We start from the raw sequence: 15,405 nt of genomic DNA, 5'->3' as shown, positions 1-15,405 counted from the left end.
TGGGCACGCGCCGATATCGTCGATGGCGGTTGTTATGTTGCCACGATTAATCGTTGGAGAAGGGATTGTATACATTCTTTACAATCTTTACCTCAGATTAATACAGGTCGAAAACGTTTGATATGGACCAGGTTGATGCGTAGTGATGCGTAGATATCATCAGCATCAGGTAGACTAGATATCATTGAACCATAGACGAGAATACCTTCTCCAATCTCGCAGCGATTGAACGCTAGGAAATAAATTCGTTTAAGAAACAGTTATAGTATAAGTTAAAAAATGCCAAATAGATATTGCGTGTTGTGCGGTAACCGAGATAAATCGGATTCCTATTATTCGTAAGCAAATATATGTAATATTTAATAAATTAAATTAATTAAAGTACGTTGTGCACACAATTACGTGTGTGACATATATTTAGGTTAATCTTTCGTACGATATATCTTCATATTGCAAATGTAATACTAATTGCATTCGTTCTCAATAGATTTCCGATAAACGAGGAATCTCGTAAGAAGTGGCTAGCTTATTGCGGCATTGACGAACAAGTTTTGAACACTGTTACTAAACTGTGTTGGAATCATTTCCAAAAAGATGATATAATTCGTATAGGTAAAAGTACAATTGTTAAGCGCAACGCTGTGCCATCTATTATCAGGAAGAAGAGGAAACTGCATAAATGTTCGGATTTAATAAAAAATTGTAAAGATTGTATTCTGAAAAAACAGGAAGGCTCAACTGTCAAAACTGCCGATGACATAAATTGCAACACTGTTAATATTGACAACGCCAACTTGGGTGATGGAGTTATTGACGACGGAAGGGTGACCGATAAAACAGTTCACAATGGAGCTGTAAACGATATAAGTTCCAACAACACAGATATCAAGAATGCCAATTTTGATAATAGAACCGTGAATCTGGGAAACTTTGAGTTTGTATCTGTCAGTGAAGATCCCACTGTATTATTGGAAGGTAAAAACTACTACATTTGTATGTCCTTGATTGAAATACATCAAACTGACAAATTAATTGATTATTGATAACACCTATAGAAACTAGTGGACCAGTCAATTGCCTATCTACACCGCAGAATTATGAAAGTATCCAATGTTTCCAAACACCTGTTAAAGCTATACGTAATCTTCGGTACGTTGGTGACATTACACCGGCACATCTTGCTACACCTAGGAAAGCTGAAAAAGCTTTACAGTTAGCAAAACAGACTATTGCAAACCAACACAGGAAAATCAAAAGTTTACAGCAAGCTCGAAATAGATTGATTGGTCGTTTAATGACGATGAAAGCACTTGTAAAATATTTTAAGAAGAAAAATCGAATGATGGAAATGACTGCTAAAAATTTAATGGTATGTGTTTTCAAAATTTAGTAATAATTAGGGAAGACTTTGCTTTGGCCCCCACCCCCTCCTCCAAGTTTTTGGTACGTATTATATGTCATTCTATGCGTTTCGACGTGCTGTATCGCAAAAACCGGATAGGATATTCGTATTCAGCACGTCAAAACGCGTAGAATGACGTAATACATGCCAAAAGCTTGGGGTGGGGGCAGGGTGGCGAGGAAACCGGCTACCAGCGGTAGTCTGTTTAGAGTGGGGCCGGAAAATCGCTGGAAAATTCGCCGACGCCACCCACTGTCAAGCTAAGTCAGGCCGTGGCCAACCAGCGTCGCCGGGGAATCGGTTGTCGACATTGGTTGGCCACGGTCTCACTTAGCTTGACCAAAGAGGAGATATAATAAGAGGCGTCACTCCGGGCGGAACCTTTGAAGTCCTTACTTGACCTTGGCATTTAAATTGGTCTATTCGAGCGGAATATTCAAATCGACTGAATGTACCTTACCGCAATTTGCTGATTATAGCCGAAGTTTACCGTGGTTTACCGATCATTGTCGAATGGGCATTTAAATTGATTGTCTAGTGATTTCCCTTGTTTATGTCTGTCCTTGTCGAGTCACGCCTTTTATTATATCTCTTTGGCTTGACAGTGGCGGTCGCGTTTGCGAATTTTCCAGCGATTGTCATCTTAGCGTTGATTGGTTCGACGGTCGTGACGTCATCGCACGCATGCGTGGACGGAGGTAGCCGGCCCCACTTTAAATCGGCTACCGCCGGTTGCCGGTTTTTTCGCCACCCTGGGTGGGGGCTAAAATAAAGTTCAGCCATAATTAGGACTGAAAAGTTCATGTGATTCTCACTCTGCTGAATGCTCTTAAAGTAAATTTGTATTTGTCTTTTATTTTCGTATTTAGGTTACACTTCCTTCGGTAATGAAAGAGTCCTGTAAACGAAAAATAGAAAGGGGGAAGTGAGGGCGTTTGCCCTTACATTAAACTTTTATTCACTGAAAGCGTACAAGTACGTGCGTAAAACAAAAAAATTTCAAAATTGATACATTTTAAACATCAGCAAACTTAATATATCTATGTATATAAATTTAAATATATACATATAAACTGTATTATTATTATTCATTCTGTGTACATTAATTAATACGCGACTTACCGGCCAATATATCTGATCCCGCCCAGTCGTATTTTGCTTAAATAAATTTCTTTCCATCTGTTACAATCTTAGATTATCGAAAAATAAAATCTCAGTAAATCGCGTTCGTGAAAAAATACCACAAATACCACAAGAAGAAGGTAAATTCCAAAGAGATGAAAAAAGCATAAGTACCTGAAAAGAAGAAAAAGATCTTTTAAATTAGAACCAAGATTGTAACAGATGATAAGTTTTGAATTCTGACCATATGAGCCATAAGAACGAAAATGAATTCATAAAGGTACTTTATATTTTAATTATTATGTAAGGGAAATTCGAACTTCTTTTGGAAATCGCTGAAATCATGGTCCAGATTTAGAAATAAAAGTACAGTGCCCAAAATACATCGCCGCGCAAAAGATGTGGTGAGAAGTCTAAATTAAGTGATATACAATGAGATCCAGATTCAACAGTGATTATTTCACAATTTTCAGAGTTACTAAATTGCGATAGGAGGAATAAAGGTACAATTAGTTTTATACAAATCTTTTTAATAAAAGTTTTTTTAAAGTATCGACATAAATAAAACATTTTAAAATATAAATGTAAATAACTTGCAATTAATGTATTTATATAATATAAAATAAATTGTTATACTAGTGTTCTTTTATCTAACTTCCAGTGTTATTTATTTGCATAGCCGCACGTATCTGAGTTTTTGCTTCTTCAATTAGAAGTTTAAGGTCTTTGCTCGGTTTTACCAATTGCGACACACTGAAATGTAATATATTAATGATAACTAACTACGATGGAATACTTAAAACAGTATCCAATAGAAATCATACCTTGGATCCTTTATTATAATCCTTTTGCTATCGTTATCGCTTTTTGATATTAATTTAATAGTTATATTACTCTCAACTTTTTTAGGGTTGGCGAATACATTCTTATTCGAGGTATCCCATTTTACTATAGTGGCTGTGTCTACTATCCGAGGTCGAACGACCCTGACCTTGACATCGCTATTTACAGCTTGTCCTTTGTAATTTTTCCTTTTGCCTTTTGCAGAGTCACGTTTCAACGCGCTTTCTCTGGCTTCGTTTATTTTAATAACATCCTCGTTCGGATGATACGGAGCTTGCAATAATGCAGATGAAATTGAAGTAGCTTCTTGACTGTACGAAGCTGAAGGTAAACTAGGCTCGGACACTGGCCTCGGATCTATATGTTGCGGTATACCATTGTAAATCGAATACAACGTTTCTCCGGGATAATGTTTAGTTAATCGTTCTTCTGTGAGGGGTAAAGCTGGCGCTTTCTTTTTCCTATGAAACTGTTCCCTGCAATTTATGTAATATTGACTATACTCGCTGGAATAATTTATTAAAATCACCCAAATTTTTACGACGTACTGCGGTACAAATTTGTCAACGCTTGGGTTGGTCATATCTTGCTGATTTCTCTTTATGCGTATAGCCGCATCCCGACGGCGTTGAATAAGCTTAGCTCGTGTCTCGGACACGGATTCCAGTTCCGGTGCATAAAATACATGTAGCAAACCTCCGTAAAAATTTTTACCATCGATGAAGCGCTTTGCTATTCTATATAACATATATGACGTTATACATAGTGATTTACATCGGGCATTGATGCTGTGGAAATACGAAAGAATATCAACCTCGAGCTCTGTATGCGAGCATACTGTATATAATAAGCTTCTGTAAATTCTTCTGAAGGATAATCGGGCACTACGTGAATCCTTTTTACATCACCATATGGATTGATAAGCTTCTTCACTTCTTCACCTAACTGAAGCTTCGGTACTCCACATATCATTAAATGTTTCGATTCGTCGTTTACTGTATAAACCTGTTACATAGAGCTAGTATGTCAAGGAAAGGTTACGCCAAACGCAAAGTATATATTGAAACTTAAAATTATTCTAAATAATGCATTTGTTGATAATCGGTAATTATGTAAGATCTTCGACAATTACACGTATTGTACACAGAATAGGATACAAGTTCACGATGCTACCTTCACCGATGTAAACCTTTTCCCTTGTCTGTAAGGTGGTCGCGTGTGACACAGCTTCTGTTGTATGTGATGTGGAAGTTTTGTGACCACGCATTTATCGCTCATGATTGTTTATTGTAATCTACTTTCGTGCTGTATTTTTAAAATAATGATGGCACAAAGATATCTATAATGTTTTATATCGGTGCATAAATGAGATAGAAATTGCAGGGAAGATATTTTAGACAAACTAAATAAATCTTTTCAAGTGCTCCAATACTACAGTAATAATTTTAGATGTACTGCTAAGTTCGATCTGATCTGAGTTTATTTGTATACATTTTGTTCCAAGCAGCAATCAATGTCACTCTCATAACAAAATCTTAGTATAACAGAGCAATAACAATAGCAACTAATAATTGAATAACTTCACACCTGCTAGTGTGAGAAACACTAAAAGTGTTAAAACAGGTACTTAATCCTTCTCACTAGCAATAAGTGGAAGAACTCATATTTTCGTTATTATGACATGGAATAGATGCAGCAGAGGCAGTGTTAATTAAGAAGCTGAATTTTAAACAAAATCCTCTGACATTGCAAATAGTAACGTTCATGTATAAACATATAACCAAAGAGGAGATAAGAGGCGAGACACCAAGCGACACTCGACAACGACACAAGGGCAGTAATGGACAGTAAGTAGGCACTGTGACAACTGCCCGGCATCCTCATCCGAGTATATTCGGAGCCCGTCGGACGACAACAGTTGGCGTGATTCGCAGGGAGTATCTCGACCCAGACGCCTTCCACAACATGGAGATCAAAACTGGATTTATTATAACACGTCAGGATTGCAACAAGGTCAATGACGAATTGCGAGGAGAAGAAACAAGCTTCTTCGTATGTTCCTCTTTTTTATTAATATAACTTTTTCGAGCGCTTAAGAAGGAGGCGAAGACAAACATCAACTGTTGAAATGTTCACTCTTAACTCTTTCCTAATAAATTTAATTTGTTTAGTTCAAACTTCGCGCTTTAGGAACTTACGCTAAACACCGCTAGGGCGTGGATCGCAACATCCTGTTGTAGGGGATATCCGATTAGATGGACTACGTGACTAATCGAGGAATATAAGAACACGTCCGTTAGGTCGGGGGAAAACTACCATACCACACCATTGCCTGCAATCTAAGTACTCATGCGCGATACGGAAGGCACTCTTGGACGGAACGGGTATTACGCATAAAGTAAGAAGTGGTATGTGACCACTCGCGAGAGAGTGTCGGGTGTGGAGCGCCGAGTGGCCCTCTGGTGGAGCGCGACCACGTCAATCGAGACCGCCGCAGATTCAAACTTGTATGTATTGTACGCACATACATAAATACTGTGGTATCAGCGAAAGCTAAATCCATACAAACACTATACATACATACATAAGAGCGTATCGAGATTTTCAATTCACGAAGTAAACGAATCTGTTGAATAAAAACGCTTGAAGAATATACACTATACTTCAATTGTGTGAAAAATAGTTACAATTTCAAAATGCTACAGAATGCATTGAGAGGTCGCGTAAGTAATGTATTTTTTAAAAGGAAAGTGCATGGGAATGCAGAGATAATAGCGAATTGCAAGGAATTAAGAAATCGTAACCCAAGAAATTTAGAACGCTTAAGGATCGCGAGGAAACCAGTTGGTTATTACCTCGAGAAACCTGGATTTTCTTACTGGCACAAGTAAGATAATGTTTTCTTGCTATAACCTGTTAGCAGTATACTGTTTACAGACATATCAAAAAGTACTGATGAATTTATATAAGTCTGATACTTGTAAGTCGTACTGTTTTTGTGCAAATTTTATAAATGACTAAAACTTGCATAGATTGCTTGTGACTCAGACTCATCGTTACGTTAACGCGGAAATACATCATTTTGAGAATGGTCCTGTTATTACGGCGTCAAGCAGCGAATGGGGATTAAAAAAGCAATTGTACAGGTTTGTTCATGTACATTGGAAATTACGTTATTTATACTTGATATATTGATATCGTAATGTGTAGTTAGAATCATAGAAATGAGTGCTTGATGTATGATCCTTGGTTTAGCATTTTCCATAATTATTGTAAACATAACACGAGACAGTAGTTAAGTAATTCCAAACAAAGTAGAAAATGTTCCTTTGCGATCGATCATTTTATTTGCTTAAGACACAAATGTAAATTGAGGTGTAACAAAAGACAATTTTTTAGTACAAACGATGGTTCTGCGTACATAAACGTTGGGCGTGTACTTGCCCAACGCTGCTTGGAAAGTGGAATATCAGAAATTTATATCGACGAAGAATCTATGCTTAAAGAAAAGGAGAAATTATTAATCAAAGAATTAGAGAAAAATGGAATTCAGTTACAAGAACCAGAGAGATATAAACATCCCCATCCTTGGGACTTACATCGCGAGGAGAAACCTTGGGAAACATTTGAATAGTTTGTAATCCAAATACGTTAGAATACATTAGAAATGCATCTTATTTTTTATTGTAATTAAAAACTTTTATAAATTATGATTATGATAATTGTGTTTCATGGAAATCTTTTGAACCTGTGGCTGTACTTCCGTAAGGGACCGGTGGCCGATCGAGATGAACCTTGGTGGGTATTACGAGGGGTGTGGAAAGCACTCGGCAATTAATGGGTCCAAAAGATCCAGGGGTAATTGTGCATAAAAGGGTACACCTTACCGATTTTTTTTTAATCACTGTACCACGGTCCCCCATCTTAACAATATTTTTGTTGACTTATACCAACACAAAGCATTTCACTTTGCAACTTGTCCCAGGTATTAGTATTGGTTGGGGCTAGATTAGCGCGGGGGGCGCGCGCCCGCTCGCGGGCGCGTAAAGCGTGGTGGCGAACCGATGTGAGTTTGGCGATGCTAAAAATGAGACTGTGGTTACAAAATTTCAAATTAAAAAATGGCAGGACTAGAGGGTTCCCGGCTAGGGGACCAGCACCAGCGCCCAAAAAAAAAAATTTAAAAAAAAATAGCAATATTTTTTTTATTAATATTTCGGAAACTAATAAATATCCGAAGCTACAATTTTAGATTTAGGGTTCACACCCCTTCCCCCCAAACCTCATCTCGATCGGCCACTGGTCCCTTTCGGAATAATATCCGAACCTGCTTAGTGTAACGTGCACTACATAAATTGTGAGTTTAAATTCACCCACGCTACCAAGTTACTTATGCACTATTAGACAGCTTCAATGTTGAAAAGAATTTTTGGGGGAAGTAACTTTTAATTCAGTGTGATTTGTTTTATTGCCTGAACTTTTGTTCAGCTTGAAATACGCGAGTTTGTACATTATACGTTACACAAGAATAGCAATAAATAATTGTATCGATATTAAATAAACATCCAGCCTATGCAAATACAGTAAAGATATAATCTACTGAAATGTCAAATGTGTCTGCAGAATTCGTGTTCGCTACACTAGTAACTCTTGTGAAATAATATTAACACTATGTGCTAAATTGACTAATTTTACGCTAATGAAAGGTAGCTTTTTCGCAAAGATAATACTGCACTCATAATTGCATCGTAGTTTCTGAGTAATAGGTAATATTTAGATAGCTCAGAAAAATTGTCAAGTGTTTCGTTAAATCTTTTTGAAGATGCAAAATCACAGATTGTCAGTCATTTGTTAATATCAGTTTTGTTCGAGACACAAATAAATACGTTAATAATTACATAACTAATTGAGCGTAATGTAAATTTTTGTGTACATATTTTTTTTACGGACGACTTAACGCAGCGATTAATACATTTACAAATTAAACAATGAACTTGCTTTGTCTTATAAATACATGATTATCTCGAGAAGTAATATGCACACGCTCTTATATTAATAAATTACACCATTGACAACACTGCGTGAAAATACGAAGAGAAAATTTTAATATGTCTAGACCTAGAACCATAGTGTCCATGAAAATGAGCAGCGGCAATGTTCTTTTACTTATTTGGAATTTAAAGCGACGATGATTGTTCAAGACTTCATTTGCAAGTGTGAATGTCTATGCTTTTAACGCAAGTTTTACATTCAACGAAACAACACCAATGAAATTTGCACTCGCATCTTTCTCTGAGGGTTGATTTCTGTGTGTTGTAACCCCTGCCGCAACAAAGAAGATTACATCCATCCATGCCAGATGATGTCCTATTGCAAACTCTGCCATGTGTACCTAATAAATAGCAAATGTTTCCATTTTTTAATTACCTACTTCGTTTCATACATCTCTATCTAACTTAAACTGGTATGTAACTACTTACATGTGATAGACGTCGATTTTGATGAGCCTTGGCACAATGTATCTATGTCGAAAATAAGTAAATAGGTGTCCGAGCGTTTCAGCCAATATGCCTTAATAATAGAGATATTTACGTGTAAATTATTAAAAATTTCAGTGGCAATTACCCTGGCGCCCGTAAGGAATTCCCTTTTGGAGGCGTTGGGGTGCCTTTTGATGATATCTCCACGTTAAAAAAAAAAATTATTTTTTTTATAGATTTCTTTTTTAACTTGGGGAAATCTTCAAAAGGCACCCTGACTCCTCCAGAGGGGAATCCTCCGGAGGCGCCAGGGTAGTGTGGGATTTTTACCCACTAAATTACATGTAAGTATCTCTATTAGTAAGGCCTATTGGCTGAAACACTTGGACACCTATTTACTTATTTTCGACATAGATCCATCGTGCCAAAGCTCATCAAAATCGATGTCTATCACTTGGTGTCCTCCCCTTGTTAGTTTGGTATAGCCTCGATATTGCTATTACTATTATTTCATATAATTACAATAATTCATTTCTTCTTGTCTGTAAGAATATAACTGTCGGTTTTAGTGAAATGCATTACCTAGGGATCCAAATGTCTCGTTAGGAAGACAGTAGTTTGGAGAGTCATCCAAATAAACCAGATCATTTGCTGTGGGCAATGAGAATCTTGGATCTCTCATGGACAGGCGACCACGTCTGTTTACCCTGACCTCTGTTGCTCCATCATATTTATCCAATAGGAAATCGCCTAATAACACCAAATACAAATACATATAGAATTAATAATTATCCTACCTATCTGTAACTGCTGCGCAAATCTGAATAAGGAAACTTAATCAGTACGTACAACCCACAATGCTAAAATGTTTGATAACGTAAATTTCTAAAAATTTTATTCAACTTGTAGCATTATCTCCCGCGGTATTAACACCTTATCTTATTGACTAAACCTAGTGTTGTTTTGCATTATTTTTATTTATTTAAACATATTTCAAGCTAAAATTCATATCCCAATATAAAACATGTTCTACTACCATGTCGCTAATATTTTTATCATTCCCATCGTTGTCATAAATTGAATGAACCCTTTGGATGTACAATGTACATATAGATTCGTTCAGTGCATGCAGGTGTATGATTAGTGATGGGACTCGAAGCGCTTCGAACCGCTTCGAATTTGTCTTGAATGTCAGGCGACTACTTCGGGCGAATTCCATTTACGCCCAAATCGCCCGTGAATTTCATTGGGGTAGGTTTCCTTATACGCGACTGGAAGCATCGTCAAGAATTTGAAAGTCGATTTTCTCGAAAATGATGCTCAATATCAAAAAATTTTATTCCTTTTTCTCGGCTTACTTACCTGTTATAAGTCGAAAAGAAAGGGTATCTTTTTTTCATACCGCGCTTCATTTTCGAGAAAATAGACTTTGAAATTCTTGACGATGCGTCCAGTCGCGTACAGGAAAACCTAGCTTAATGAAAATCACTGGCGATTTGGACGTAAGTGGAATTCACCCTTCGTACCACTTCGAACATGATTCGAAGGTTTAAACTCTTGAAAAGTCTAGAAAGTCTTGATCGGATTCGAAGTCTTGAAACTCTTGGAATCGCTGCGGTCGGCTGAGGATTCATACCTGTTTCAGAAATAAAATATTTCTTTATTCTTTATCGTATCGATAAGCGACACCGTTGGATTCCTTATATTTTTCCGATGAAAATCATACCAAATCTCATGTAAATCGGACTACTTTCAACGAAGTTAGCTTAAAATGATATAAATCAATTTTTCATGGAATTTCCTTCATTATGATCCGAATTACGTCGTTCTTGGTGTTAGTTTCATCGGAGAAACATCAGGAATTGATTGGCGTCGTTTTCGCAAATATCTGATGAGAAATGCGGAAATCCTGGATATTTCTCACTTTGTAATAGTTTTCAAACCCCTTCGAGGATCTTTAGCCATAAAATTCGGTGAGGCACTGCGGGGGGTTGTCCTCGCCACGGACGACCAAGACTTTCAAGCGTTTTAAGCTTCGAAGTTTTCGTCATGTATATAGAGATTCGAAGCGCTTCAAATCCCATCACTAGCGGGAACCATGGTTAAGGGATGCGATTGCAACAGTCTCGCACACGGCGCGTCGTACGCTGAGCGTTCAAACTTTCAGCAGCCAAAGGTTTATATAGTATGTATTTTTTCACAATTGCTATTATATAGTTTTTATTAAATATACGCAACACATTTTTCTTCTCTTAATTGCAAGTCCAAAAGAACGTGAATTTTTCTAGTAAATAAGCGAATCTATAACAAATTTCTATGTGCTACTTGTATATGCTACTACTATGTATGTACTCTCTTACTATTAATATACTTACTATATGTAATTAGCACAATGACACCGTCGATAAGGTGTTAAAAGGTAGTTTGAAAATTATACATTAATTTAACGAAAAAGAAAATACACACCAATTTCTCGAAACGATGCAAGCTGCTGCCAGCAAGTGATCAAGCTGCAGCTTCCAGAAACCCCATGGCACTTGCACGTTACTTTGGACCTTTTAATAACAGCCTGCGAAGAAATTAATAAATTTTTACACTCTCGATCCTTCGTTCTCCAACTTGTTCTCTCTGCTATTGGAACGAGTGGCGAAGCCTGTAGTTCCTTCCTATGCTTACGAAGAACTAATTGTGAATTCGTTCAATAAAAGTCAGGAAAAAGGCTAACTTTACCCTGCGACCAGCTTCGTTATTATGCAGGTTCATCAGGCTTCTGCCCTGCTCTCTGCTACCTCTTTTGAAGCTGCGTTCGCGTTCCCTCACGTCGACGAATGCCTGCGTAAATCTAAAACGATTAAATTTGTCTGTCGAAAAGTTGCGCAAGTTTCTTTTCTCCACACGATTTAATCAAATCCTGGATTAAGGGGGTATTCTGGTTTAGACGGTCCTTATCGGGAGGTGACATTCAAGAATCGATTAAAGGAAATCTATACGTACAATTAGTAGTCGCAACTGTTACAGCATACTCGTAAAAGTAACTACCATATGCATAAAAGCAGAGTTAAACGCGTGCAACAGCGCGCCGAACACTCCAAATTTCATGTCCCATTAAAATCGACCCTTTCAAGGGTGTAACCCTGCTTTAATACACATAATACTTGTAACGCTAGTTTCAACGTTTGCGGCATACCAGATCCTTTTCAGTTCCCGTTTCTTCTGTTTCAAGGACCGAGCATAACTGTATTTTTTATACTCCTCGTGTCTTATTTCACGTTTGCAATTTGTTCTCAAAATACGTGTCTAATTTGTTCAGAGTTCAAGAGAAAATTCTTCTTCAAGGTTTGTGCAAATAATTAGACAGGAATGAACAATTAGTTAAAGGTTTCTTGTGTTTTTGTTAAATATTATCAACATTATTCCAAAAATATAAATTTTCTAATATTGTTTTCAATTTCTCGAGAATTCTCGAGAAGTGTGATCTGATTTCTGATCTCTCGAGAAACAAGAAATATAGAGAAGTCAGGAACACTACCCTTGGTATAGATACCTATCGGGATGGGGATTAAATACATTTGAACGCCGTAGCTTTTAAACCTATATAGCTGCCAATTTTACGAACTTCATTTTAATGCTATAAATGCAGATTTTCAAGACGCTAATCTTTAACCCTCGGGCAACCAGCGGCCGTAGCCGTGATGGAAAACACCGGTTCTCGTTAGATCAGCGAAGTTAAGCATCACGGGGCGGTGTACTGGGGAAAGATGGGTGACCGGACCCACCTTTCTCCCAGTGCCCTGCTGCTGCTGGGACCCGAAGGAGAGAGGAGGGAACAAAAAAAATGGGACTTATAGTTCGTTGGGCAATATAAGCAAAAATAAGCTTGAAACGCCATCCTGCTTAAAACACAGGAAAACAATAAAAAACAAACATACATATGCGAAATTTAGATCACCGAAGTTAAGCATCACGGGGCGGTGTACTGGGGAAAGATGGGAGACCACCTTTCTCCCGGTGCGCTGCTGCTGCCGGGACCCGAAGGAGAGAGGAGGGAAAAATGAATGACTAATATATTCGTTGGGCAATATAAGCAAAATGCTTGAAACGCCATCCTGTGTAAAAACACAGGAAAAACAAAAATACAAATACAAATTAATCCTCGGGCGACGGACAGCTCAGGCGATCACAAGAGAACGGTACGTGGGTCCGTTTGGACCCATAGTAACTGCCCTCCTATAACACATTTTAGACAACGTTCTTTTTGTCGAAGCAATTTATTATTTACTATTACGCTCACACACAGCGGTGTTACGCTTGGCTCCAAAACGACCCAAGCATCGCCTACCTACCGAAGGCTAAGAAAATACGGTAATCCGACTATAGATGTTTCGAACCTCCTAAACCAAAATACCGTCTTAAATATAAAGTGAAATTAAAAAAGAAACCTGCAAACGCTTACTTATATCCGTATTCGAGGTTGTCACCGCAACCACCCCAAATCCAATCTCGATCCAGATCTCTGGGTCTGCTGCTTCTGGAACATCCGCACGAGGATAATTGCCCGTCTCTGCAAGATCTGCTGATCGCGTAGACAACCCCTGCGGCTGTGATTGCGTGAACGAACGCATTTTCTCTGCTGGCTGCGATAGATAAGGGAGGAAACGTTCGTTGAATCGCTGAACAACCCCGCACGCATACGAGGCAGTGAGAGCAACGACGGACTAACCCACATTTTTTTCGAAATTCAATTAGTAGCTATAACATATTCCAATAGGCTCTACTAATCATATAAAATAGGGGAAAATATTTTTTTTTTTTAATGTGGGTTGATCCGTTGTCGCTCTCACTGCCTCATATAATCTTGTGGCAACCACCAAAAGCTAGTCTACCATATGAAATTTCATAGAAAACCCTTTCCGATAATGGCAATTTACGATCAGAGAGTATGCACGAAGTTCAGTAGTGCCAATAGTTCAAATTCTCGCGTGTGTACCGTTTTGATTCCAAGGATTGGCCTCATAATAGATTGACAAGGAAAGTGAACAGATTATATCGAGAGTAAGCAAGATAAGTACTACGTGGATCGTCCTGTATTTACGAAAATAGTAGGTACGAATCGATTGGTGAGGTTCTTCCGATGAAAATGCGTGCAAAACACGACAAACAGATCGGACTATTTTTTAGAGGATTATTGATAGTTAGTATGATTGTACTTTACCGCCGTACAGAATCCTAAAAATAGTCCGACTTATGCCATGTTTGGACTCATTTTCATCGGGAGAACCTTACCAATTAATTCGCACTGATTTCTGAAGGATAGGATGAAAATTATGGCAAGTTAAGTTTCCATATATCGCTCCACTTTCCTTGACAATTTATTATGATTCGCTGAGCTTGAGGTGACGAAGGATTAGGGTGAAGACGGTCGCACAAAAAAGGGTGGGAATGGTTTGTTGAAAAACCGGGATTGTGATCAGAATCCCTTCACCTGTGACCGAACGCATTGTTCGTACGACAGTTTACCTATTCTGAGCACAGGGCCGAACACAGACTCGTCGTGGACGGTGGAGCAATTCCACCTTCGGTCGCGGAATTGGTGTTGGCACTCGAGGATCCCAATCCTGGCGCCCTTTGCTACACTCGGCATGTGATCCACGGAAAGCTGGCACAACTTCCCCTGGCCCTGGGAGAGACCTCTCAACCCGTGGCAAATACTGGACGCCGCTACGTCGTAGGTTTCTATCATTTGGCTGGCCTCGAGTTGCGGGAGATGTTGCAGACCGACGTTTCTGAAAGCGCGAAACGATAGATTAGAATAAGCTTCGGATTCTACTCCAACGTACGAAGAATTCGAATAGTTCCGTTGACAATTCTGGTATCCAATCGCTTGCAGCGATGTTTCCTTGCAATTACAGATTGGCTGGGAGTCTTTTCGGCTTGCCTTGAATGAGAGAGACTGGCAAGGGGGATGTTCGGTAACTCGAGTACTCAAAAAAGGTTCGAAACTTTCTACAAATGTAGTTCAAGTCATTTCATGTTTCGCCAATGAAACGGCCCTATATTTCCGACAATTTCTTTGTCACCATATTGTAGGGCATTAAAAGCCATCAAACGTTCAATCAAACTTTTCTCCATATCTTTTACGGTTTCTTAGATATTCGCGATAATATGAAAGTTTACAATTTCTTTGAGGGGGTGTCTTCACCCCTAGGACTGTTTCATTGCCGAAAGAAAAAGTGGTTACGTTATTAGCGTCGCTTGAACTAGACTTCTGCACAGTTTTAATTTTTCTCTAAGCTGCTGAACATCTTTGGCGACAACAACAGAAGTGGAGGGGATAGCGATGATCTTATTTCGAGGCAGAAGCTCCCCGTCCTTCTATCGAGACACTAATAGGTGCTGTACGAATATCGAACGCGTGGAGTGGACGTTACGATCAGTCTCGCTCGTCCCTCTGTTCAAAATGTCGGGCGCCCCTCGGTTTCCAAAACGCGAGCATAAACGCAGAGGCCCAGCTCCCGCGGATTCGTTACGCCACGCTAGTCGTATGAATTCGTAGCAGGA

At 38.6% G+C, this 15,405-nt stretch overlaps 4 protein-coding genes across 7 annotated transcripts in view; 2 read left to right on the top strand and 2 right to left on the bottom strand.

Annotated features, from left to right (window-relative positions):
- The first annotated feature begins 106 nt into the window (after window positions 1-106).
- Window positions 107-2,407, top strand: LOC143378531 (uncharacterized). Its single transcript, XM_076830363.1, has 4 exons — window positions 107-338; window positions 488-975; window positions 1,056-1,369; window positions 2,272-2,407. Exons 1-4 carry the CDS (start codon window positions 280-282, stop codon window positions 2,329-2,331), a joined length of 921 nt encoding a protein of 306 aa, XP_076686478.1. The 5' UTR covers window positions 107-279; the 3' UTR covers window positions 2,332-2,407.
- On the bottom strand, window positions 2,241-5,800 carry LOC143378481 (uncharacterized). Of its 4 annotated transcripts, none has more exons than XM_076830259.1 (6): window positions 4,859-5,800; window positions 4,541-4,706; window positions 4,182-4,372; window positions 3,916-4,104; window positions 3,349-3,843; window positions 2,241-3,277 (listed from the first exon to the last, which is right to left on the bottom strand). In XM_076830259.1, the coding sequence occupies exons 2-6, from the start codon at window positions 4,643-4,645 to the stop codon at window positions 3,175-3,177; spliced, it is 1,083 nt and encodes a 360-aa protein (XP_076686374.1). In that variant the 5' UTR covers window positions 4,646-4,706; window positions 4,859-5,800; the 3' UTR covers window positions 2,241-3,174. The 4 variants fall into 4 exon arrangements, with proteins under 4 accessions (XP_076686374.1, XP_076686381.1, XP_076686401.1 ...); XM_076830266.1 differs by having other exon boundaries at window positions 4,955-5,800; XM_076830286.1 differs by having other exon boundaries at window positions 4,182-4,385; window positions 4,525-5,800.
- Window positions 5,801-5,938: 138 nt separating this feature from the next.
- Mrpl18 (mitochondrial ribosomal protein L18) lies at window positions 5,939-7,089 on the top strand. Its single transcript, XM_076830384.1, has 3 exons — window positions 5,939-6,254; window positions 6,400-6,513; window positions 6,767-7,089. Exons 1-3 carry the CDS (start codon window positions 6,064-6,066, stop codon window positions 6,999-7,001), a joined length of 540 nt encoding a protein of 179 aa, XP_076686499.1. The 5' UTR covers window positions 5,939-6,063; the 3' UTR covers window positions 7,002-7,089.
- Window positions 6,981-15,405, bottom strand: part of LOC143378476 (protein Wnt-5b) — a 40,014-nt gene continuing 31,589 nt past the window's right edge. Inside the window, exons 3-9 of the mRNA XM_076830229.1 lie at window positions 14,365-14,630; window positions 13,301-13,481; window positions 11,578-11,689; window positions 11,314-11,416; window positions 9,430-9,597; window positions 7,695-8,759; window positions 6,981-7,115 (exon numbers count right to left, since the gene is read on the bottom strand). Coding sequence (XP_076686344.1) covers window positions 8,572-8,759; window positions 9,430-9,597; window positions 11,314-11,416; window positions 11,578-11,689; window positions 13,301-13,481; window positions 14,365-14,630 — 1,018 coding nt within the window. The 3' untranslated portion in view covers window positions 6,981-7,115; window positions 7,695-8,571. The remainder of the gene's footprint in view (window positions 7,116-7,694; window positions 8,760-9,429; window positions 9,598-11,313; window positions 11,417-11,577; window positions 11,690-13,300; window positions 13,482-14,364; window positions 14,631-15,405) is intronic.

Source organism: Andrena cerasifolii, chromosome 1 (genome assembly GCF_050908995.1).
Source record: "Andrena cerasifolii isolate SP2316 chromosome 1, iyAndCera1_principal, whole genome shotgun sequence".
NCBI classification, from domain to species: Eukaryota; Metazoa; Arthropoda; class Insecta; order Hymenoptera; family Andrenidae; genus Andrena; species Andrena cerasifolii.
The sequence above is the reverse complement of the archived record's forward strand: the minus strand, read 5'-3'. Positions and strand labels throughout refer to the sequence as shown.

Coding starts and splice junctions, on each gene's coding strand:
- LOC143378481 (XM_076830259.1), bottom strand. CDS start 4,645: ATGAGCGATAAATGCGTGGTCACAAAACTTCCACATCACATACAACAG. Junction 4,105..4,181: donor GCTCGCATACAGAGCTCGAG/GTTGATATTCTT, acceptor TATGTTATATAG/AATAGCAAAGCGCTTCATCG. Junction 3,278..3,348: donor ATTATAATAAAGGATCCAAG/GTATGATTTCTA, acceptor ATTACATTTCAG/TGTGTCGCAATTGGTAAAAC.
- LOC143378531 (XM_076830363.1), top strand. CDS start 280: ATGCCAAATAGATATTGCGTGTTGTGCGGTAACCGAGATAAATCGGAT. Junction 339..487: donor AAATCGGATTCCTATTATTC/GTAAGCAAATAT, acceptor CGTTCTCAATAG/ATTTCCGATAAACGAGGAAT. Junction 1,370..2,271: donor TGACTGCTAAAAATTTAATG/GTATGTGTTTTC, acceptor TTTCGTATTTAG/GTTACACTTCCTTCGGTAAT.
- Mrpl18 (XM_076830384.1), top strand. CDS start 6,064: ATGCTACAGAATGCATTGAGAGGTCGCGTAAGTAATGTATTTTTTAAA. Junction 6,255..6,399: donor GGATTTTCTTACTGGCACAA/GTAAGATAATGT, acceptor AAACTTGCATAG/ATTGCTTGTGACTCAGACTC. Junction 6,514..6,766: donor TTAAAAAAGCAATTGTACAG/GTTTGTTCATGT, acceptor ACAATTTTTTAG/TACAAACGATGGTTCTGCGT.